At 39.2% G+C, this 26,231-nt stretch overlaps 1 protein-coding gene across 8 annotated transcripts in view; it reads right to left on the bottom strand.

Annotated features, from left to right (window-relative positions):
* The window catches only part of LOC311021478 (bromodomain adjacent to zinc finger domain protein 2B-like), a 44,581-nt gene that overhangs the window by 15,288 nt on the left and 3,062 nt on the right, over positions 1 to 26,231 (bottom strand). For 6 of the 8 annotated variants that reach the window (XM_084022066.1, XM_084022071.1, XM_084022068.1 and 3 more), the window contains exons 2-10: positions 22,931 to 22,974; positions 5,372 to 5,533; positions 3,512 to 3,697; positions 2,863 to 2,994; positions 2,490 to 2,662; positions 2,175 to 2,384; positions 1,536 to 1,825; positions 1,226 to 1,382; positions 25 to 604 (exon numbers count right to left, since the gene is read on the bottom strand). In XM_084022066.1, coding sequence (XP_083878192.1) covers positions 25 to 604; positions 1,226 to 1,382; positions 1,536 to 1,825; positions 2,175 to 2,384; positions 2,490 to 2,662; positions 2,863 to 2,994; positions 3,512 to 3,697; positions 5,372 to 5,531 — 1,888 coding nt within the window. In that variant the 5' untranslated portion in view covers positions 5,532 to 5,533; positions 22,931 to 22,974. Of the gene's footprint in view, positions 1 to 24; positions 605 to 1,225; positions 1,826 to 2,174; positions 2,385 to 2,489; positions 2,663 to 2,862; positions 2,995 to 3,511; positions 3,698 to 5,371; positions 5,534 to 22,930; positions 22,975 to 26,231 lie in introns of all 8 variants that reach the window. The other 2 variants (XM_084022065.1, XM_084022064.1) reach the window with 1 other exon arrangement.

Here is a 26,231-nt window from a genome sequence, read left to right as displayed (position 1 = left end):
AATTAAAGGTCTGTTTAATCTAACCTGATAGGCTACTGCCAGAATCTTCATCCTCTGTATCGTCTTCATTGTCTTCATTGTCGTCATCAAAGTCATCTCCTAACGAGTCGTCCGAGTCCCTGCTGCTGTGGATATCAGACTCACTTCCTCTGACCAAGTCTACAGACGGACGGGACGCGTTGGTTTTTGAGAGGCTCTTTCCTGCATGCGGAGACTTGGGAGTGTTAGTCTTCCTCGGTCCATGAGCAAGTCCAGATGAGGCCTTAGCGCCAGTGCTCAGGTTGATGGGCATGGGATAGGGAGGGCTGGTGGCTACCAGGAGGGGCTTGCTACTGGGGGTGCTGCTCTGGCTGCGGGGTTTAGTGATGAGGGCCAAAGGAGCGTCCTGAACGGCGTTGTGAATCGCTCCATTGAGGTGGTGGTTCAGGAACAGATTGGTGTCATTGCTGTGTGGGAGAGACAGTAAATGACTGCTCGACGTATGTGACAAATGTTTATGCTGCATCAGCAGCGATGAAGAGGAGGCTGCATTTTTATGACTTTTATACCAGTTCTGGCTCTGCAGAGAGAAAGCTTGCTTCATGGAGTCCTTGGAGTGAAGGGGCTTCATAAGTAAAAAAAAAAATAAAAATGAGAGGGGAAACAGAAAAAATAAGGAAGCAAATTACACAAACTGTCACTCACATAACATTACTGTGGGCTGTAAATTAAGTGATTTAAGGTGTAATAAGAGACAGGGACAATGAAGAGCAGGCTCAAGCCTGTCAACTACATTTAAAAAAAAAAAGTGGAAAATATTTTCAAATTGTTTGGCTTAGCGCCATTGTGCGCCTCAAGCTGTCATCTAGTATTTGTTGCTATTGTCATATTCAATCAAAAGCCTGTATTTAATGTACCACCATCATATGAATTAAAAACCTCTTGTTACATACTGCTACATTTCCCCCCCTTTTCAAACTAGAGACAATAACGGAGTGCTTTAAAAGAGACAGATTCTCCTCTCCTGATAACAAACATCCCAAAGCGTAACAGAGCTAATTGCTTGTCAATTTTGTGAAGTATTCCCAATAGACCTAAATGCGTTGTCACTTCTTGTCATGTTGGGGGCCAGACTCACACGCAGTAAAATAAAAGCCCGATTTCCTTAACATTTTACTTTATGCAGAATTTGGATTCAGAATAAATAAAAGCTGCAGCTTCAAAATGAAGCGCAAATATAACTCACCCGTTTCAATTTGAAACTCTTCAGATGTAGCGATCTCTCATCCGAATGGTTTCCACTGCTCTCCTTCATGCCATCAACCCGCTGAGTGTGCTTCAGAGAGGGCATCAGGAATTTGGATTTATGTGGAGGCTTTTGTGAGGATAACAGTGTTGGTGGTCTGGGTAAAGAAGCAGAGAAGCTTGGATGAGAACAGAATGCAATGTGGTTGTTAGCGGAAGAGACAGAGCTATGCTTTGGTGAGGACAAATGAGAGAAATGCTGTAGTGAAGTGGAAGGATGTAAGTTTTTAGGCGAAGTGAAGAAGGAGGACCTGGAGGGCAGAGGACAGGCCTCCCTGTGGGATGCTGCTCGGGGACTGTTGCTGGCTGCCAACCCTGTTGCCTGGATGACACTGATGTGCTGCTGGCCCTCCTCCTCTGCGGTCCCAGCACTCTGGAGGAACGGCGCTGTGGCCAGTGACAGGCCGGTAGGATGGGAGGAGGACTGCAGGTGGCACGGAGAAGTCAAAGGAACAGTGTCCCGGTGACTGTCTTGAGTTGCGTTTCCATCAGCAGTGCGAGGTCTCTTCTTTTTACTCTCAGAAGTGTTCTGTGTCAGCCGCTGAGTAGGAGGATGAGGAAAAGACAGCATGTCATGTCAGCTCCTGCTGAGAGAGCCTCACAGTGGCAGCTCTGTCAACCAGCACACACATCCAGTTTCCACCCACCACCACGGCTATTTTTGACAAACCAACTAACATTTACAGTACTTAACAGGGAGCAAATGCTTCAGGCAAAAACCTTACAACATAACTTTTTCATTTTCAAACATTATTCTGAAAAGAAACTTAATTAGGAAAATGGGCTCAATGGTGTCCACTGATTTTCAGACCTGTGAATGCTGCTGATTTTTTAGCATTAATATTAAATGTTAATATTTAACACTAATAGTATGAGTTAGAGACACTTACCTTGACTTTCCTTTTCACTGGACTGTCTTTTTCTGAATCAAAGTCGCCGCTGTCATCGCTCTGATCTTCATCAATGTCGTCATCGTCGTCCTCCTCCATGTCATCAGGATCACTGCTGCTCTCATCACCATCACTGGAGGAGCTATCTGATAATGATCCTGATTGGCTGCCACTCATGCTGGAGGTCTCGAGTGGTCTTGCATTGTGTTTCTAAACAATAAGGAAAGTCAACATTTTTTAATCAAAAACAAAACAGGACAACAATTCAACAGTGAAGTGAGTTGTCATGCTTTGCATTACAAAAACAGCATTAACCTTTTCTTTTGTTTTCTGGCCAAGGTCCTGGCTGCTCCTTTGACTCCGAATACTGTTGGCTTTAGATTTCTCAGTGTTTCCCTTTGTTGGAAATGAACTGGTGGTCACAGCAGAGTTCCCAGAAGGAGACGAAGCACTCCTACCATTCACTGTTCCAATTACGCCTACAGAAACTGGCATGGTGCATATCTTTAGGTGGACACTCATGAACAAGCAGTGAGTCAAACACATTAGGAGGACAAGACATCTCAAAATCTTAACATAACTTTCTTAAACAATACGTTTATGGAAAAATTCTTTGTAGGGCTTCTCTGCTTTGTTTTAAACTACTAAAATATGTATCAAACTTGTTTTTCTTATTTATTTTTTTTACCTGAGTTACGTGACTGCATGGGAATGGGATTGTGGCTTTTGAAGGTTGAAGCAAACGCAGGATGCAGACCCAGAAGAGGAGGAAAGAAGGCTGCTGCTCCTCTGGCATGTGCCTCAGATGTCCGCCACCAGTCTGCAGTGGGGAAGCGAGATACCAGACAGTTAGGCACAAATATAATCTAGATCTAGATGTGCAGAGACTTCAATCTGCCAACATGTAATAAAAGCAAAAGCATTAATCACCAAGTTCAAAATATAGTTTTGTATTGACAAGTAGTGCGTTCCTCTGACTGTCATTTCATCCCCGTCAAGGATTAAAGCAAAGGTCAACGACAAGAGTAGGGGCAAAGTTTCACCTTATCTACTAGATATGTCACAGCTACAGCAGTTTCCCACGAGCAGCATGCTGAGTGTGACCATGAACTCGGATATCATTTAGAAGGTCTTTCATTATTTTACAAAAAACATGTCAAAATTCATTGGGGAGACTGAAAAGGGATGAGAAAAAAAAGAGTTTAACATTAGACCTCCCCATTAGAATTATCATATAATCCAGGAAGTCTCCAAATAACAGACTTGAAAACAATTAACTCTATTATGAAGCAAATTATCTTCTAAAAAGAAAAAAAGAAACACACTGCATTTCCTACCTGGAAATGTACCAAACTGGGATTGAGCAGCCAAGGCAGACAAACCCAGACTTCCAAGCCCTCCAAACTCAGAGCGGCCTGAACTCGACATGTAGCGCCCAAAAGCTGGATGGCCGCCTAAGAGCAACCCATTGGAGATGCCAGCCATATTTGAACGTTCGTCCCCATTAACCTGGAGCAGTTGGCCTGGAGAACAAAGAAGAAAGTTTAAATTATGATCTATTGATTTTTATATTCATTTATCGGTTCATCTTGACAGTCTATCCAGATTTATTTGATGTATATACAGGATAACCAGCGTGTCTGATTGCTGTGGTGAAAGGACATTACATTAGCTGTTCATCTGGGAAGGAAACTTTGCCTATGGTTGACATCGATTTCCTAATTATTAACACCATCTAGCCAATTATCTTTATATTTATTTGTCTTAATAACTTCAGTGAACATTTACTGAAAAGGTGAATTTGTAAAATGTGCTTCTATTTTCAATGTACTTACACAACTAATGGTGCAATTTAACAAACCTTGAAAACCACACAGGCTTTTATTTTTTAACAGCCTGTCAAGGATTTAGCCTTGGCTTTATATAATGCACGTTTCTGTACTGGAACTGTGAAATCAATCACAAAATTCTTTAAAATAAATGGGTTGGATCTTTTCTCAGAGTTAGACGTTCTTATCCTCACAAGGCTGTGCTGCTGTGATACGTTCACCTCGTTAAATCAATTACAAAGCTTTTAAGAGTATGAAAGTTTGAGTACAATTCTATTCAAATGGGTGTTACGATCACTTGCGCGGGGTATATTTCTTCGACTTCCCACAGGGGATAAGACATCTCTAAAAAATAACTTAATTTACTTGATAATCCTAACAGCTATGTGACTACAGAGGTGCTTTCAGCATTAAGTGTTCAGTTCAAAATAAATTATCTGGGAAATTTCTGCGCACGTTTGGTGTGAGGGTCTGAAAATGAATAATTCATGAGAATGTCTCTAATGTGTTCTTCATTGTGATAGCACTGCAAAAAAAAAGAAAAGAAAAACACTTCTTTTTGGGCCATCTTATCATGAAGGAAAAAATAATCACAAACCACAATATGTAAATTTGCACATTATTTTGTGGTCAGGGGTAATCTGACAGCTTATGCATCACCGCTTCCCAATGCATAATGGCTTTGACCACAATTAGTATTCAGAGAAAACAAGGGGATGTTGGCGGCTGCATGCACACTGTGAGGCTGACAAGACATGTCAAATCACACAGGATAAACTGGAGCTAAAGGTTGTGAAAAGACATTCACAAGGGCATACACAAAGCTTTTTAATTGTGGGCATTCATTAATTCAACAGCCTTTCCATTCCTATCCAAATTGTCTGTAACATGTTAAGACGAGGAGAAGGTGTCTTAAGCCCCCTTATTGTTGCACTATTTTAATTCGGTGTTTTCCACAAAATGTACTTGGACATCTCCTCCAAACAGATTTTGTTTCCCTCGAAAGTTTGTGCTGAAGTGCAGTTATAAAGTGCATACCAATTGTAAAGTCAGTCTGAATGGTGCATTAATTTACATGTTTTAATAGCTTGTGAATTTAATAATAATCCCATTTAAAGCACTGCACACTCAAACCTTAACCTACCTAAAATAATGTTTCAACCTCGTGCAAAATGTGGGCAGAATGATACGATATAATAAAGTTAAACTAAATAACACATCAAAACAATTCATTTCGAGTCATATTTGATGATGTGTGATGACTCGGTGTGCACATCTGTGTGTGTGTGTGTGTGTGTGTGTGTGTGTGTGTGTGTGTGTGTGTGTGTGTGTGTGTGTGTGTGTGTGTGTGTGTGTGTGTGTACACACCACAGGTGGTGAGAGGGGAGCTGCCTGCAGGGCTCAGGGCCGGGCTGCACTTTGTGGAGGGTGTCTGGGGTGGAGCAGGGGAGGAGCTGGCTGAAGAGGAGGCCATGTGAAGGGAGGATGGGGCTGAGGACGGGGAGGCCAGCCGCTCTCCAAACTCCATATCTGTCAAACACAATCCAGTCAACACTCGGAGATGCAAGAAAAGAAAAGAAGGAGAGGAGAGAAAAAAAAAAAAACCTTGCTCATGCCCCACGCCCCACTGAGACTTAGTTTCTCTCTGACACACATTGGAATTACGGTCAAAACAAAACTGTACTTCAACCGTTGATGTCTCAATCGGTGTGGCTCCTGGGTGAAAGCAATATGTTCTCCACTATAACTACATATTTCACTTGCAATGGTATTATTTATTGATTTGAGAGGCATTGTAGCGCTGAAATGTTTATTTAAATGATGGATTGACAGAGAATAATTTTATTAAACTAGTATAGTACTAGTTCCATTGTTTAAGGCATTAATCAAGCAAAACAAGCGATTTGAAGACGCCCTCTGGGACATTTTATTGAGTTGATTTAGAAGTCATTTTGGAGGGTTTTCCTACACGTTTAAAGAGTATCGTTAGGCATGACACTGCAACACAGTCCATTATGATTTCATGTGTGATTTTGCTTTCAGCTGCCACTCAATAAAACAATGCTGACAAAACCACAGGCACACATATTTACACACCTTGGTCAGCTCTATAAGGTAAAACTGTCTGATGAAGTAGTCAGGCAAAGAACATATTTGTTTTGATTTTTCACAATCTTTACAAGTCCGTACTGATGAATAAACAGAAGCTGTAATCATCGTGTCTGCCATTTTCTGTGATTACTCTCAAGGCCACTGTTGTTGCTGCCCATCATCCAAACCATGCCGCAGAGATTCTAGTACCGCTGTGCTCTTTAATCAGCCCCACATTTCCTGGATTTTTCATTATTCATGCCACTTCACACCAACCCGATCACAAAAGCCCACATCTGAATCTTTAACGCAGGTTTCCAGGTTGTGCTTTACAGCCTGCCTTTGTTATAATATTGTACATTACTCTTAACAATTTCTAGATCTCCCTGGTGATTTTCGTCTGCACAAGACAACAGGAGAGGCTGATTAATTTGAGGAGACAAAGCTACCCTCTGAATAGCAAGTACCATCCCTCACCGGGAACAGCACTGATGAGACGTAAATGACATGAAAGCTACAGCCATGCTTCACTAGAAAGGCCACTGTTTCCTGCGGTAGTGTGAGTTTGTGCAGAACAGAGAACAAAGGTGCTTTCATGTTTATGAAGCACATTAAAAAAGAAAAAGAAAAGATACCAGTCGCTGTCATTTTGACCTTGCTACATCACACTTCCCACTAGCTGCCATTCAAAGACCTCCAGTGTGTTAATGGAAATTTAAAACATGTATGTGTAGCCATAATCTAAACAAATTGACTTAAATGATCAACAGGGTGGCAACAATTTTGTTAAGGATTAAAATGTTAAATGTGTTACGAAATTCTGCACACTTAAAATGTTTGTTATTTTAATAATTCATTACAGCAATTTGCTGTAATACAACATTTTCTATCAATATGAGACCTATGAAATGGGTAGTCTTCCATTATAAATATTATTTAATTTATCACTTAATTTGTCATATGTAGTATTCCAATCAAACAAAAGCATATGAGCAAAGAGCAAACTTTTTGTGAATAGCACATCCTCCTGACACATTTAAAATGGAATGCACTGCTTGTTTCTTATTGTTCAAACCTGTGTTGAATAATGACAATAACTTATCTTTGAATCCTTGACGACTGTTTTGCAGCATCTACAAAGCTCTTCATGGCTTCGTTACTAGAAATTAACATGGGTTTAACAAGCAAATAAGCTTGAATTTATAGGCCATAAGCATAAAATGTGAAGCAGCAAATACAGAATAAACATTTTAAATTAATTTGATGGATGCTTGTAAACCATCTTGTGCTAATGAAAGCATTGGAAGGTGAAAGACAAACAGCAGGATGCAGGTCCTATGAAAGCACATGCTAATACACCGGAGGGGAACAAATGACTGATCGAATGAATCAAAGTCATGTTCACATATGTGAGTCCACAAGCATAATGCGGCTTGTCATCTCGGGAGTGAGCATTTCTCTTTAACAGGAAAACAATAAGCTTATCAGCAGAATGAGATTCTAATGAGACAAAACACCATCAATCATTTGAATGTATGCTGCTAAGACTATTTAAATAAGCAAAGTAACCACCGATACAAAACACGTTGCAAACAGCATTCCTCATAATATATCAGACCCACACGTCTGGGTCATCATCAAACAGACACAAACAGACTGAGAGAAAGCATATTCACACTTCTGGCAGAGTGAGATTGTTTTTTTTTCCCCCCTTTGTGTATATAGAGTGATATAAATAAATATATTATCGAGCTAGAGATGTCTTATCCCCTGTGGGAAGTAGTAGTTAACTCTCAAACAACGCAGTTGAAATAATATTAAGTTAGTGGCTAGAAAAATGCTTTCTTATGCATTCCGACTCAATGTCATGGTAGTTGCAGCCTATCGCAGCATTAGACAGAAGGTACTGAAAATTATTCATGAGATTGCCAGTCCATCACAGGTGTAAGGACACAATAAAAAAAACTAATAGGAGTCTCCAATCCCCTTGACATGTGTGTCTCTGTCACGTAAAAGGGGAAACTGAAATGCCAACAGGAAACATGTAATCACAGGGAGGCCAATCAAACTCCACACAGAATAAGCCCAGGATCAAACACGGGAACTCCCCTGCTGTGAAGAGGCAACGCTAACCACCAACTAATCCAACATGTTGCCTTGGATACAAAAAAAACGCTAACAAGAAATCATATAGTTGGCCTCAAAGCAAATCGAGCAAATTGTTTTCTTCTCGCCTCTTTCGTTTTTCCACCGTTAGCTGCTATCTATTTGAAGCACTTTTTTTTATTTTGTTGGTGTTACTTGCTGAACTGGCTCTTATTGTCAAATACCTCATATTCTGAAAGCTTTCAGGAGGTTGTTCACTGATTTATGAGCCTGCATGAACAGTTTGACATTTTAGAAAATATGCTTAGCCAGCAGTCTGTTAGCTTAGCTCATCAGGGCTGCAATAAAGGGCTATTTTTTTATTATTGATTATTCTGCAGATTATTTTCTCAATTGATTTTGTTGGTGGACTAATTGATTAATCTATTTATCAGTGCAGACCTATTTACCATACAGACTAAAAACAAGATAACTGCCTGGCTCTATCAGAAGGAAACATAATCCTCCAATTAGCATGCATGCATAATTCACCCGTCGTTTTGATATTTCTTCATTTGTACGATTTGTACGAACAAGATAGTTTTAACTAGCGACACTTTATAATAACCATTATGGAATTACTGGTACTGGATTGATTGTTAATTTAACAAAAAGTAATTTCATAGTTAAACAATTCAATGACCAATTATTAGCAATGTCATAAAGAGTGTATTTTATCATTAGTTTGTGTATGAAATCATTTGTTAATACATTTTAAAACATAACTGAGGAAAACAGCAGTTTACTATTTTGAACACTTTATAGTTGCACGCATATAAAATTGTATCTTCTATGAAGTATTTGTTATTGATGACTAAATTATTAGTTAACTTAATCAATCATTTGTAAAACATCTACATCTATAATGTTTATGCATTAATAAGTATTAACATTTAAAAAGGTATTATAATAAGTTACAACTTTATAATATCCATCCAAATACATTACAGTTTACTAACCAATTATAAGCCATTAACAAAGTGTTCAAAGATGTTTAAAAAAAGATTATTTATAGGGCCAGGCTATCTATTTCCCTATTTTGAGTCATGCTAAGATATGCTAAATAAAGCTAAGCATCTGACATTTACTGTAAATACCGAAACTAGTATGAATCTCATCTAACTGCAGGATAATCAGTCCCACTATTCTTTTTAACTGTATGTTGAAGTTAATACATAAAGAAAAGTTTTGACCCAAGTGTGATGAATAAACTACCACAAATTATGTAAATTCCCGTTAAACTGATGCATATTTTGTCTGTGTACTATATTTACGTTTCCAGCTGTGTCTTTGTGTGCGTGGTGGAGCTGTGGATGTTTCAACACATAGTTATTGGTTACACGTAAGCATTGTTTTGTGTTGTGTGTTCCGCCTTGTGCATGTTATCTTCTTAGGCAATAACAGATGGCTGATGCCAACAAAGATAATCCAGTAACAGTCATTGGCATGGATCAGCAGTATTCGGACTGTAACACACGGTGTCTATGCAGCTAATGGAGGGCACACGCAAGAGAAAGAGATAGTGTATCAGAGTGTCTTGATATGGAGCTGCATCAGTCAACGGTCCTCCATCTGTTCTCCTACAGTCTGTGATGAAAATAAAGAGTAAGTGGCTGAAGAATAAAAACTATTTAAAAACACATAACTCAAGTTCTGAATGTAATTGCCATGCATTCCTAGTGACCTACTAATTACAGTACAGTCCATCACAATGCTAACTCCGCCTCCTTAGACGTAGACATCTCTCGGATTGATTCTATACATGGTTGCTTTGACACCAGCTACGGTCTCCCAAACCTCCCAAATCACTGCTGGTGTCCATCATCCCGCTAAACGCAATTACTTCCTTCTGGAAATATAGCCATGCCACTCACAGTTTGGCCTCAGTGATTTTCTAGATGGGAGGAAATTCATTTTTTATTTTTATTTTTTTTTAAAAAGCACCTTCCTAGTGCAATTTTTAAAAAATGTTTAAAAGCCTTTCGTCCACCCACTTGAGGTTCTCTCTGAGGTCACTCAGCAGACCAGCTGAAATTAAGTCAATTACATGTGAAGGTTTTCACAAGTGCTTGCTGGATTGTATGGTAAAAGAATGACAGTGTGTGTAGTTGCTGTAGATGCATCACAAGTTCGAAGGTACGCCCACAGTTCAGTTGGCGCACCATGCTCCTATGAGTTTCCATCAGTTGTTCATTCTGCCCATGTCTTCTGATGACAAGTTATTGTTCCTGGCCCTGACTCCTTCTCTACCTGGCAAGTGATGAAGTGCTCTGTCTGACCCATCCCACCAGCTAAGGGAGGAAACTCCAGACCGACCCGCATCAGGGGCAAAACTACAGTAACACACAGCATTACTCATAGAGTAGTAAGGCAGAAGGGGGGGGGGGGGGGGGGGGGTTCAAGGCCAACTAATGCAGTCGATGGGATTTATGTGCCATCAAAAACCTCCTTTGTTTCGAGGGAAGTCTTTTAAATAGGAAATTAACAGACTTAGTGCAATAAGGTCCATGGAAGTGGCCATTTAATATGTTAACCCTTCAAATTGTTTTTAGAATAGGTAGGTACATTTGAGCTTTTTTTGTGTAGAATCCAATGTAGATAATCCATTGCAAAGAAACGGTCAAATGAAGCTACTGCTGAAATTATTATTTTATCAATACTTGGCCAGCTTCTCAAATGTGAGGATGCCTTTCCATGACACCGTTAACAGGGATGACTAACTTTTTCCAGGGCTTTTCAATTTATGGTATTCAAATACACAAAGCATGCCTTCGTAAGTGCCTTGCAGAGTGATTAAAAAGGAAAACACGGCATTGCTAAACAATCAATAGTCGGCATCAAGGGCTGGTTTACCATTCATCTCAGGTTTGCCATTTGCAGCGAGGGCCCTTTTTTAATAATATGTGCAGGCAGGGAAAAGAAACAACATGCTTTCCAGAGGACGTGCGTGAGTGCAGGATGGTTCTCATCAAAGACGGTTCAAAAGTTCAGAAGAAGCGACTGGATGTAGGTTGTAAATAAGGAATCTATTGAGCAACTGATCGAGTGACTACTGCTGTCGGCTGGTAGATGGCAGAGCAGTGCTGGTTACACTGGAGAGCCTATGGGATGCTCTGTGCCACTGATTCAGTCGTCCGTCACTAAATGTGATCCATAGCAAAGCCTGCCCTAGTGTTACTAAACACCTTCAAACACCATCTATTCACTGATTTGCCCGTCTCAGCTATAGTCTTTTATGCATCAGTGTAATCACATCTTTGACCTCCTATGCAAGAACGCACACATGCTGCGAGCACCGCAAAGAGATCCACCTGCGCTCATACTGCCGGGATAATAATCCATTTTTGCTCTTGAGAATTACCAGCAAAACACAAAGCGTAGGCATTCTGTTATCATCATTCGTCGGGGCACATCCATCTTTTAGGGAGACGCTCACGCCAAAGAATTAATTTCTGTTTGCATCAACCCGCTTCAAAGAAATATTGAATGCAACCACGAATACATTGGAGAGGCTGGTAGTTAAGAGAGGCAAATGGTCTCTGATGAATTATGTGAGGCCTTAGTATGACGAATGTTTCAAGAAATGCATTTGTCCTTCACAGTGGTGTTGGCACGGTTTGCAGTTTGCATGTGGATCATTTTCATGAGGAGTGATCTGGGGGTGGGAGCCCCACATGTTCTGCACAGACTGACATCCATCATGAGCACATTCCTAGAGCTCCTGCCTACTGCTGCCCCATCAGCAGCAAGCATTAGCCATAAATTGTGTAGCTCAGCCTCCAGTTTTTAATTAGACACATACAGAGAAGAAGGAAGAGTGGGGGTAGAAAGAGAGAGAAAAGGACAAGTAATTTCATGCATCTACCAATCAGCTGCTATTAATCTATTGTTGTTAGCTTAGAAAATGCAGGTGGTACAGGGAGAATGGCATCCCCCGTCTGACATTTTCATTGTTAATGTGTCGCTGAGGCAGTATATTTTCCAATAGAATGCTACGCTCAATATAAATGAACCATTAACTGAGAGCTATGGTATACCTGAACATGGCAATAGGCAGCCAGTTCCTGATATCTGTAGTGTATTCCAAAGGGAGGAAGTGAAAAGCCAAGCCAACACTTATAGATAATAACACGTACACTATATAATTATCACTACACATTACTGAACTACCCACTACACCCTCTTTATTTAGTCGTGAATTATTTTTTTCCACCACCCTTTGCTGCAGGCATCATTATAATGAATGTTTGTTTCTGATGGAGAAAAGTGAGGACAATATATTGCTCACTGGGTCATGAAGTGTAACTATGTTAAGTTTTTGCCAACCAAAAAGAAAATGTCCACAAGGTTCTATTATTTAAAAATCAGCTCTATAGATTTTTTTTCTGCTCTTTGCAGAACACAAATTAGACACACGTATTAGAGAGGAGTTTCTGCCTTTTGGTGGAAACAATGTACATATACAAAAATGTACTTAGCTCATTTGTATTAGCTTAGAGAGCAGACAAAACTTCAGTTTCCTTTGACACTTATTTCTTATTAGATGACTGAAAACCTTTGCCATTAAAAAAAAAAATTACATGTCACTGATAAGAAACAGCTATGTGTGTGTTTACTTAGTCCACACTTGTTTATTAAAATAGGCTACATTCTGGCACAAATAAAGTGTTCTTGTGTATGATAAAAATGCTAATTTTGAGAAAACATTGTTTGCATCACTTTACCTTGCAGCTTCCAATTACTCACAGAAAGCAAGGTGGTAATGCAGTTGGACTGTGACTGAAAAATTCACACAAATTCAGTTGAATATCTCAGTTGATATTATTGGGTTGTGAAAGGTGTGCATTTGCATGCAAACAGGAATAAAAAAAAATAGCTTGAATATAAATCAGGTACAATCATCTGACAGGAAGCATAGCTACAAATTTAACATGAAAGTAGGATGCCGGTGCAAAGGTTATTTGTCGTTCTGCTAAATAACACACAGCACAGCAAAGGACTGCTGCTATTTTAGATTCAACAGTAAAAGAAGACAAAGACATCCTGTCAACGTGATTATGACTTATTTGCTTGTAAACGGCTGTGAGGAGGGAATGTGTATTATGCTACACAGCTGCATTGTGTCAAAAATCTCCCGATAGTTGTTATCAATCAGGCATCAGTTTGTTGTCTGTAGGTAGAAGGTGGTGTGGTGTGATGGTGTGATTCTGACTATGTATCATGCCAGAGACAGTGAGGATAACAAGTGCATGGTTCTCCAAGTCTGTAAGGGTTGATACTGCAATGTCAATAACACTTTCATGCTTTAGATGATCAAAGAAAAGGCGTGTACGGGGAAAAAACATGGGGGATAACGGGGCTTTAACCCATTTTCTCCCCACAGTCTATGTCCAAGATGAAATAAAAAGGCAGCCGGGATCAAGGTAAACATCCCTATCACGGCTCTTTCATTCCTGACTCCTCTCTCTCACTCTCCAAAGAGCACAACATAAATCACATGGCAACCGTAATGGGAAGCGGTACTGCGGTGTGCCAAATGAAGCAATAAAAAAAGATCCCGAGTGTCCCTTTCAAAGCATTAGTCACACAATGTCCATATGTCCACCGCTTTATGGAAGCAGGCGATGCTGGTTCCATTGAAACAAACACCTGTGCAAACACCGAATGTCCTAAAATGAAGGTCAATGGTACAGGAAAAAGTGAGATAATAAGGAATTTTAACCTCATAATTTGGCACTGCACCCTTTACGGCTAGATTATGTCAGGCTGCCAAAAGAAGAACGCAATTTCCAATAGTGGGACTATTGCATCAGCATAATGGAGATGCAGGGGGACTGGAAACGAGCAGGTATGATGCAGACAACACCGAGTAACATGATACGCTGACAGAAGAGAGAGACTTTCAACATTGCTAAGTAATTTGTCTCAACACCAGTAAGAGTGGTCGGTGAGGATTTTAGCAATCTGTGTAGCTTGAGCTAAGCACCTCACAGTCAGAATCTTAGGCCAAGGCATGAGAGAACACACTATTAAAAAGAAAGAGCTTTCAACTTTATATCAATCAAAGCCCTTGGAATATCATTAGCAGTGTTTGTGGCAGTGACAATACGTGCAATAAATATAACCCGTAGAAAAGGAGGGAACATTAACTGAACAAATGAAAAACGGTGTACTTTATAAGTTACACCTGAAGACAAGCCGTCATTGTCTGACAGGTTTCCCCAAGCAGCAATTTGGAAGCCATTCACTGTGGAAAAAAGGAACAATTAACCTCCTAAAGGGACACAATGCAACAAAGTTTTTCCAACCACTCTTTTCAATCGCCAGTTGGTTGAGTTCAGATACAGTACGACAAAATCACTTTGGAACCAATAGGACTATGCTGAGAAACAGAGACACCAGTTTATCACTTAAAACGGTGTTTTCTGTTGATAGACTCAAAGATGTGTTCTTGATTTTACTGTTCATAACTGAGCACATCTAAAGTGAGCAGGGGGAATATTTTATTATTCAAGGGCCCCATTTGGTACAAAAACACAATGAAGCATCTTTAAGAATCTTTAAACACAGTAATTATTTTAAGCACATAAGCCAGTGAAATATAAAACAGTTAATTTCTAAATGAGAGAGATTTGCGTTTGTAACCAAGAGGGGAGATGCTCTTCCTAATGACTCCATCACCACAGCATGTGGCAAAACAATATGCAGTGGATCAGTGTAAATAATTCTTTAATAACACAAATCTGACTGGAGCCGTTTGAGCAAAAATGACTGAATGCTGAAGATCATTTTCATATTTTCTATATTCTGAAAAACAAAACCATTGCACAATTTGATACTATTGTATCTGGAAATTCTAATCAGAACAGTTGACCACAGTACACTGAAATGCAAAGCTAATGCTGTTTCACTTATACAACATGCATGCACACACAACCAGGTGTGCACGGTTGGGTTCAAGCAGACCCGGACCATTACTCTGTTAAATTTGTCATTATAGATACGTAGTGACGAATGAGCATGTAACAGGAACTTATCCACTGAGCTTTGTATTTTAGAATTATACTAAAATACTTAATGTGATTTCCTCCAGACTAATAACAGTTGCTTTGAATCCATTAAGGAAATGAAGAAAAGCTGAAAGTTTTATTTAGCTCAACCAAAACAAAAATGATTGCTAGTCTCGTTTCCCCCCTAATGTACAATAAAACTAAACCACAGTACGATTGCAAAAACTAGCTTGTTTCGCTGGGATGAAGTCAGCTGCTCCATTTCCAGTTATAGCAAACCCATAGCAACACTAACAGAAAATGTTGTATTATTATTAACAATGGTAACCGTTTAACCATTTAGCATTCCTGCATGTTTTAGGCTTAATACGATTGTGATGTAAATTCAAAACATTAACTCATTTTCACACACTTACATATCTAAGGCTCTGTCAAAACACTGTTATCTGTGCAGGGGCTGCACAAGAGCCAATGACTGCTTTTGAGTCACTGATTCAAAGGATATCAGAAGTGTCAAAGGAAAATATCTAACAGTTTTAACAGTTTTGCCATCCAGAGTTCTTTGTTCTTGGCAATAGAATCTAACTGCGCTTCACGTCGTAATTTTAGGAGAGCAATAGGTGAAGGTTTCAAAATTAAATGGGGCTTTTTATTATTTTGGAAATGCTAATTTGTATGGGATAAAACACAGGACAATGGTTTGAGGTGAAGAAGAAAGGGGGGAAAGTCTCATAGTGCTTAAAGCACCTGAAATTCTTTGGAGAGCAAGTGCACGGTACATGCAGCTGCAGCTTCAATAGATGTGGGAGAGTCACTTGGGATACTCATCAGACTATTTTTATTTTGATGAATATGCAGGGAAAATCACTAATTTCCTGTCTGCCTCTGAGCCATCTTCACAAAAAGAGCTTCGTCTCCGCTGCTAAATGAATATTTCCATCACCTGCTTGCACTACGTAAGACGCTGCGTACTCAACAGTATAATGGCTGCTCACAATGACAAAAAGGTACTGAACACTACTTAACCACTGAAAGTAACCATGGTAATAAGTGGAGACTCTAATGGATGTGAATTATTATTCTATCAGGCTACAATCACAAGTTTGGGAACAACAACAAATCATAGTTGATTTGGGATACGGCAGGAAATATGATCAGGATGTGCACTAGAGATTCAGCCCTATGGCTGCTTGCACTTCATAACATTCAAATTGAGAATAACCTTATTACGTGACACTGTCCTTAAAGACATGGTATGCATCTGAACGGTTGAGAGCTGGCTTTAAAATCAATGGCAACAACATGCAAAAGTGAACTACAAAAGCAACAAAGTCACATATTCAAACCCAAAACAAGGTTAATGCTGGTAGCAGCACCTTCTCCAACTACTGAGGCCAATATACATTAATGCATCAATTTAAAAAGATGAGACAAATGAGCTGCTCTAGCCTTTCTTCTGTTTCTCTGCATGTCTCCACGTCTATGTACAGTCACACAGCAGTGCATTTTGTTGCATGCCAAAAGCATGTCTCAGACTGATAACAGAATAAAAAAAGGAACAGCTTCGTCAAATTAACTTAATATTTAAATTATTGTTAATAATTACATGTGGTGGAAAAACAAAGATGAATGTGCAAAATGGGACGTTTAGTTCCTGGGGCTATTTGGTCAAAAAAGCCAAACGGAATCATTGGATTGAAATCATGATGCATGTTTCAAGAATTACCCCCTGTGGCACTCCACACATTCACTTAGTCGAAGAAAGAACAACACAGAAACGCACTCTCTCAAGATTTAAAAAAAAAAGTGTTTTAAAAAAAAAGGAGGGGGGGGGGGGGGGGGGGTTCTAGGGAAAGCTGACATTTGATCACCAGGCAGAAAAGCATCCTTTACCACTTTAAGGAGGGTACTCAAAAACATGCTGCACAGAATCAATTAGAATTATACCTACTCCAATTTTGGTTGATTATACAACCACGTATGCCTGTGGCATTTTTGTTAGAGCCCTGCCTTGAGGACAGTATGAGATCAGACTGCCATAGGCCTAACTGTTATTGATATTCATGGACTTTCACTTAAGTAGGTTACCACCTGTAGGCCCAATGAGGAGCACTATCTGTCCTTGCTAATATTGTCATAGCAGGGTAGTTGTATGCGGATAGTGTGAAACAGACCACCACAAAGAGCCTTACTAATGGAAATTTTTCACAGTTCCTGTTAGTGAAACTTGACAAGCACTGCCCTCTGAAAGCTGTGTGCAGCCAGGCCTGAAAGAGGGAAGGAAAGGTGCATGGCTTGGCAGCTTAATATCATCCCCCTTCAGACAGAAAAACAACTTGCTTTCATGGGTAGCTCCATAAATTACTTCAGTCTCAAGTGTATGGGACGGACAGCACTAAACGCACATAACATTAGTGCAAATAAAATACTTTTTTTTGTTTGTTTTTTTAAAGATTTTTGCATCACTGAAAAGTGGAACATGCTGTTCAGTATTTGAACAGGGAGAAGAGCATGTAAGTCAGTGGCTAATGCCCACAGGAAGCTGACTGCCCAAGCTTTATATATGGCTAACGTACTTCTACCGCTGTGACAGAAATACCAGTGACCCAACTGACATATTACATCCAGTTACTCATAAAATTAACATAGACATTTATATTTAATGATAATTAAACATTAATGCAAATAAAAATGGCAATACAACAATAAAACATTTAAATAAAACATGGACATATGTTTCGGTTTGTAAATAATATATAACTATAATAAAATAAAACTATAATAAAAATAGAATTTTGGAATGAATGATCAATGTGTTGTATATCAACATAATGAATAATCAGAAGCTTGCGTAGGAAGACAACACTTCATTTTTTCTGAAGGATGCCACTCAAATTCCAACATTTCCTTCTGAATATTCAGGCTAAGTGAATACAATATCCATTTTACTGCAGGAGGACAGTCAGTGCATAACAATGAGATCTGCTAATGAAATCAACCATCAAGCTGAAATACATACATATTAAACTGGGGGTCTCAATGTCATTGGCTTTTTGCATCGTTTGTTCATTTTCCTCATTTTTCCCCAGGTTCATTCAATATTTTACTCCGACTTCCATTTGTTTACAGCCAAGAATAATGACTGCATATCGCAGTTTTATTCTGTGTGCCCACGTTATCTGTGTAATGAGGAGAGCCATTACCAAATTAATATTATTTGCATAAACATGTTCACCTTAGCAAATTATCTATTTCGAGTCAAACAATGTTAATGAAAACCACTTGCCAAACTGAAGCCATGCGATATATCTGTCCTCCCGAGGAATCTCTCCCATTAAAAATGTTGTTTAAAGAACTGTTGGAAATCAGTCAAATCAATTACAATTATTCTGTAGCAACATAAAATAAAAACAGCTGCCATGTATTGGTTTGGTATGCGTCAATCTTGCACCGATTTATATTCCACAGTACTTAAAAGGGTACAAAAACACAGTACAATTTGCTTCCTCGTTATGCACTAACAACAAACAGCAACTTCATGATTACACATGCAATTTCTCTTTAAAAAAAAATGACATTTAAATCCTTTGCACTAGCTTAGTAAACAATGGAAGTGAGATAATTGATCATGTGCTTGGGGATCTCTTTGAGCAGCAGAAGGTCACCGCCCGCCAGCCGAGCTGATAGGGAAAATGGCGTTGATGCTCCCAAGCTGCCATTTTTCTTCCCTGACAAAGACTCCATCTGCCACCAAGCCATTTGCAGCCTCCGAGTCAGAATATCAATGATTTCTAACCATTCTACGACTGCGCGTTCACCTTGGTATCACCTCTACTGACGTCTGAACGCTGACACTACAGATCCTCTCTGCGAAAGTCCCGTGGGCTGCCAACAAAACTCATCCAGCTAAGTGGCATTTGTGCTGCTTAAGAATGGTAAGCATTTTATTAGCATTGATAATATTTGAGTGTTTGGTGATCTTTGATTAAGCAGCTTTTAACGTTTTAGCATTTCTGGTTTACTCCGAATAAATCCATGCACTCAAAATAAAGCCCCATCGGAAATGAGTTGGGATGCTTTTTTCTGCGATAGGATGTGCTGGATCTTTATTTTGGGGATGCACAATGTTGGCGTGCACTGATGAAGAAGAGACTAAAATTCCCTGTCGTCCAATGAAGACTTAATGCCATCAGTAAAGAAGGAACAGCAGGCAGCCACCCAAGAAAATTAAATTGCCCTCAATGCCATCTGCACACCTCGGAGACGCTCTTGCAGGCCTACAGTCTTCCATTCAAGCTCCCCAGTTGACCATGCAAGTGTTGTCCCAAAACCCAGGCCTCTCGCACCAGAGGAGAAGCCTAGTATGTATTTAATTCCATTTTATTGAAACAAACTAGCCGGTGTGAGTGCAGCTGTGTGGAACTCACGCCCCTCACTGCTATACTACCTCCCTCACAGTTAAGTGGACTCATCCATGCTGAGCACCAACTGCGCCATATAAAGCCATACAGCTGCCTCCATTGTGTTCCTATCGTAAATATTATATGACCTGACTTATATGATACAGACTATAGATGAGCGGAGGAATCAGCACATAAAGAAAAACTAACCTAAAGTTTCTATAGGTGACCTGCTTGCATGCAGCAACTTCATCTTGCACCTTTGCTCTGGATCATCTCCAGACATGAATTCATCCATCATTTAAGATAAGTTGATAAGACGAGTGATCCATCAAACATTTTCAAAATTCAAAAGGATGTTCTGAGATACCTCAATGACTTGACAAGGCTAACACTCGATCCTCATATGTTTTCCAGGAGCATGAATTCATTTTCTTTACCAATTTATCATGAATTCTTAATTTCTGACCAGAAACTGATACCCGCACTCCTTTTTCATTCGATGCTGCGGAAGCTTCCTTCCTCATATGGCCTCATGACATAACCAGGGTTTCTGGATTAGTACTACACAGAAAAATATCACGCATATAGCTGCTATTCTTAGTTCAATATGCTGCTGTATTTATTGAACTTTCTTTTCGTGGAGAGCAAAAGAAAAGTGAGCTCTTCGTACTACCTCATCATATTACATAGCCAGTTAGCCACAGCAATCTATTCGCTAAATATAGCCGCCTCTGTAAAGCCACACGATTAACTGAAGTACATAAATATTTTTAAAAGGAGGGGGAAACTGTAGTAGCTCAAGCGCTCTCTCTTACATGCTTACAGAACACAATAAGTGATGATGGATATAAAACATACCAATCACCAGTCCATAAAGCTGCCCTCCCTCACATTGAAGACTGTTCGGAAAATTATGATATTAGTATTAATCGCACTATTTGTAAAGTGTTACCAAATATCTGGATATCATAAATGTGACTGCAAGTGATGGATAACACACTTCATACCAAATTAAACGTAAAATACCAAAAAGCACAAAGCTGGATTTGTAAAATTATCAAAATACTAAATTAACTTCATTAGTTATTTCAAATATATACATACATGCATTGTAAACACTCATGTGTTTATTGTATTATAATTTAACTGACATTTTAACAGTGTACGGGTACATCCTGCTTCATTCTGTCTCCCTTAACAATTCCTCAGAAAACAACCATGTCTGCTTTGTCTCGAGCCAGACATGCCCTTTGTGTGCTTTGTATCTCCATTGTGTTGTGGTATAGAAATGAATGGCAGCAGTGCCTGGCTTTTACTAAAAAGCAGCTGCAGGCACATGATGTACAATGAAGTGCTGATTTAAATTTCTTTCAGCCTGATTAAAGTTATAGTCTATGTCACTCTGTATATATACGTTTCATTGTTTCGTGATTCAATTTGAAACATAGGGGGGAGGTTGGACTGTAGCTGAGAAAAATCACAGACCACTGTGAAAAATCAGGTTACTTATACTTAGTATTAAATCATCATTATCACCTCTTAATCCCTTTCTACATTCCTCCTTTCACAATTGCTTTTCTTTTGTTTAATTTTCCCTATATTCTTTATAACATTTTTCACCTTCAGCAAAGGGAGGATGAACTCAATGGTCAAACTTCAACAGTAACAGTTTTGTCTAGTTTGCCTGGGGGACTTGATTTAAGACTACCCGTTAAAAAAAGTAAACTTTCATCAAACTTGATCACACTATAGGAGGCAAAGCAGGCCAGGTAGTCAAAGAAATGCAGCTTAAACAGAACAGAGATCGCTGCCCAGAGGCACAGTCTAAACCAACTTCAAAATATGATATCACTCAACTTCCAACACCACTGCTAACTAGCTCCAACAGCTGACCTTCCTTGACACAACCGACAAACCAACCATATTGATCCAATATTGTTTAACAATCCATTATACACAGTGGAGAGAAAGACAGAAAAATCATATTACAAAAAATATGTTTCACCATTATTCCTCATTCATCAATGTGTGTATAATGACTCGGTGTCATGTGAGGACCTGGACATCAATGCACGGCAACCTTCTGTCACCTTCTGGCAACCAAAAGCAATGGCTGGCTATTACTTACGAACCTGGAAACTGTTTCTGAAACTTACTGTTGGGCTCTGCAGGTAAACTGAAGGTTACTCATAACTGCTATAATAAATCCTTGAGGGCTTCTACTACGCACAGATGAAAGGGAGAGTACTCAGGTTTAGATATGATGGGATTCCTGTGGCGAGGCTCATTTTGCAATAGCCATTTCAACTCAGCTTGTGTGCAGCACTACAGATGACCTGTCTCTTTCCAGGGTCAGTCACATAAACAGTAGGAGACTTTTCCCTCTAGATCCGGAGGTGGTCGTGTCCATGCCATAAATTTCATGGCACTGTTCCAGCAGTCTTTGCTTCATAAAGAGTAAGTGAGCAGCTCCACTCACCTTTAGGATTTTACTTAATGTTGAAAGAGTTGAGAGGCACAAAAGGAGTAGCAGCAAAGGTGGGTTCAAATCGTTCAACTATATCTTATTAGCCAACAATTCATTTAAAAAACACAACTATTTATTGTTGAAGGTATTTTCATCAGTTTTGTCTGCTTTAAATCTATGTTTATTTGGTGTATGAACAAAGGAAAATTTGCAGAGAAAAATGAACTGCACTTCCATATATATATATATATATATTAAAAAGCATGTATTCTGATAGAGTGGAGCTCAGGATAAAAGGAAGTGAACTTGAGATATTTAATAGCAGCCAGGAAACAACTGCATATGTGGAGTAGCCCAAATTTAATTTTAAAACAAAGCCCAACAATAGCTCCAACCCTACCAATTACGCCTGTTTGCCTCACAGTAATTTATCTTAATACACCCCTTAGTCAAAAAAAAGTTCTCCTCCCCCAAGAGATTTAAATGTCCTGAAAGCTTTGACACTCTAATGCTAAGAAAGACAAGAATTAATTAGAAACACACAAAATGAGAGCAAAGTGAAATGCAGCACAAACTAATTTCATAAAAAAAGGGAGACATTGTTAAATCTCAACCTAATTGGAAAATCCTAATCCTACACCTAAATAATACTTTAAAATGAGGTGTTCTGCTTAGTCCTTAATTTCCATTCACACATGTTTTCCAATTTAACAAAGCAAACTGGTTTTTCTTTTACACAATCAAAAGATGCACTTCAAAGAGCATAATGGCAGAGATGGACAATGGGTAGCTCACGTAACCAAACACTTACTTGTATGAGACTGTCCTCAGTCCTGTGACATCACTGCTCTGCACCTGAAACACGAGACAACAAGTCAGATTTACTGCTGGATTTTTTTTTAGCAATTTACTCATCCAGCATCGTTCCTATCTGAAAGCTCCATGAAAATGAAATAAAAATGGTAATATGGACCCCAAAGGGAGATGAGTTTTCCATTCTAAACATCAGCAGAAAATCAAACCCCTGCTCCAAGTGACAACCACAGGGCAATGGAACGCGACAAAAACACTTGGCAGAAATTGGATTATGGTCAAATAAGTACAACAACAGTAGCTACGTTTGGATTTGTGAAAGCCAATGACCTAGGGAAACTATTGAATAAATGTCGATTTGAGTAGAAACTGAAACACACTCGAATACACAATAAGATTTAAAGTGTTATTCTACAGAAATTACTGTTTTGAAATGTGTTATCCTTAATTCTCTCATAGTCACCACATTTTATAACATTACCCTGTGTTAGGCATTGCAAACATTTCTGACGAGCCACCACATGTATACTATTTATGCATCCATCCATCTGGGTTCATTTTGTTTGGAATGTAAAGGAAGTCTGAACCAGCTTCAATCTTTGAATCACTTAAATCCTTTCAAGTCTTCATACATAACTCAAAATCACTGGCTCTAAGGTTCTCTACAACCATATCAAGTCAAGGTGGATCTTTCCATGGGAATTAACAGGAAATAACATGAATAACAAGGAAATAAAGGGTTTATTTGCTATGTATTTGCCATGTCATATGGAGATAAAAACAAGCTTTTTACCATATCATAAGCAGACAATTGTAAACAACAAATTATTCCCCATGACCCCTCATAAAAAAACAAATAATTTACCTCTCAGTTTAAATTCTCTTAGAAAATGTAACCAGGCTGTTGCAATCGTACTGTAAAAACAAACAAAAAAAAAAGTTTTTCCTTTAACATTTCCTATACACCGCTGCTCTTTAAAAAACAGTTATCCTTTGGATAATAGTATTGGGAAAAAGTAATGGGTATAGTCTTCATATGGTAGGTTAGACTCTTTCCATTGAAGTGTGATTATGAACAGCTGAAGGCTGCAATTTCATCCTCATAGTCTAGTTTAAAGATGGCTCCGAGCCAACTAAAAGTCAAAAGGAGTGGGCTTCCATGTTAACAGGATACAATTAGAGGTTTTATTAACATAGTAATGAAAGAAGGCTTTCTTGGTAAGAAATCCTGATTGTGATGAGGTTACATAAATCACTGAACAATGATGATAGCTGTAACAAGAAACTAGAGACCACCTTGGTGAGGCATCAGCCCCTTTGTCCTCCTGGGTCAGACTAAGCCCATCTTCAAACTCGATCATCATTTTAATCTCAACTACACGCCTGTAAAGTGTTGTGACTGCATCTTGTACGGCATCGCAAATACAAAATCTGTCCAGACAGATCAGACAGACAAATATTAACACCTGGCACAGTACTCGGAACTGCCTCTGGGTAGTTCCCCATACAGTAGGTCTCTCCAGGAGCACATTTTGCCATGATGACTCACACACACAAGGTGAAAACAACATGCTGTCACAGCATGTAAACACAGTTATTGAAGGCAGACCTTTCCTTTGAGGTTTGATTTTGAAAGGTTCATGTTTAAAGGAATTAAAATCAAATTAAGTCGTATACTAATGACAAACAAACATTAACTGGCCACATCATTACCCATTACTGTGGAGAAATGCACATCTTCAAAACTGGCTTATGATCAAAACGTCTACCAAGACAAGTGCAGTGGCTTTCACCAGAAAACCACAACAAAACTGATTCTTTTAAAAATGTCCAGACACAACAGGGAAAATGTTCCGGATGGATTATCAGATCGGCCACTTTTATTTTTTATCCGTCACATTTATTCTCTGATAAAAATGCTGTTACCCTGTCTCGGCTTTCTAAATCAGCACTAAATTGTAAAAGAAAATAGTGGATCTCTCATAACTTACAAGTACGACCTTCACGCTTTTACATCAGGAGTAGAAACACTTGTGCGTCATCCACACACTGATCGCCTTACAGTTCCATCTGTGTCATTTTGCGGGGAGAATACCAGTGTAAGGGAGATTACTGCCTTCTACACTTGCATGTTTCACTCAATAGCAAGACGGAAAAGGTCAATCTCTAGTTTCAAATAATTGCTTGTTGCAACCAGCCTTTGAACTACTACAAGGCTGAGCCTCCTCCGGTTACTCAGCTGTCCATCTATCTGGCAGATAATGCCACTGGCCTCACTACACAGAAGACTGTAAATCACAAGTAATAACTAGCAGGAAAACCCGGGTACCACAGTCCACTTGTATGGGTTGAGGCTTCCTGCCTGCAAGTGAAGTCAGGGTGAACGTTGTGTTTGTAAAGACTGTAGCATCTTAATATCTGGTCTTCATTTGTTAATCTGACCCTTTCAACACTGACATTAACATGAGACTTTTTACATGTGTAATATTACATCCATTGGCAGTGCAGCAAAGAGAAAAGGTGTGCTGCTTTACACGTTTGAATGGGGCATAAGCATATTATATGCAACATATATGGTGCCCTTTAGAGGGATTTTTTTTATGGAGATCATTTCCAGATAATCTAGTCCAGTTGAGCTGAATCACTCAGCCAATACACTTGACATCATTTCAACAAAAGGAGTATTTTTAAAGTTGTATGTTAAGGTATGTACTTTTATGGTGTTTCTTCATTAGGAATGTGCACATGTTTTAAAGTATGACAGTATGAGGGGGTAAACTAAGATTTTCTCCTGTTTCTTATCAGGCTAGATTATTTTAAAATGGTGCTCCAGCTGCATGTCTAGTGCAGCTCAAGTGGGAAGTGTTTGTGGCAGCAGTGACCAGATTTTAAATGCACAAGGATCAATAAAAAGCTGCTGCTGAGGCACAGCCTTTGTGTGAGAGTGGATTGGTTTACACGAAAACTGGACAAATGGTTCATATTGGTCCTGTAACTACCTGGCTGAGTATTATGACTATAGGGCCACTGCATTCATTCTCAGCTGGCCTGCAATTCCTGCAGCAAATACTGAACAGTCAAACAATTAGACCAAGCCACTAGCATTTCAAACATCAGCCCCATTTACACAGCGGGGAGACTTCAGTCTCAGAAGCATTATTGGCTCAAATAAAGCACTATGAAAAGCATCTCCAGGCAGAGAGAAAATAGATCAGGAAGATGAGTGAAAAAGAGTAATCTCCCTGACATAATCTTAATAATCCACCTCCCTCGTGCCGCTCCCCCCAAGCTCACCCAAT

This window comes from Eutrigla gurnardus (genome assembly GCF_963514095.1).
Source record: "Eutrigla gurnardus genome assembly, chromosome: 12".
NCBI classification, from domain to species: Eukaryota; Metazoa; Chordata; class Actinopteri; order Perciformes; family Triglidae; genus Eutrigla; species Eutrigla gurnardus.
Note: the sequence above shows the minus strand (reverse complement) of the source record. Positions and strands in the feature narration are given on the sequence as shown.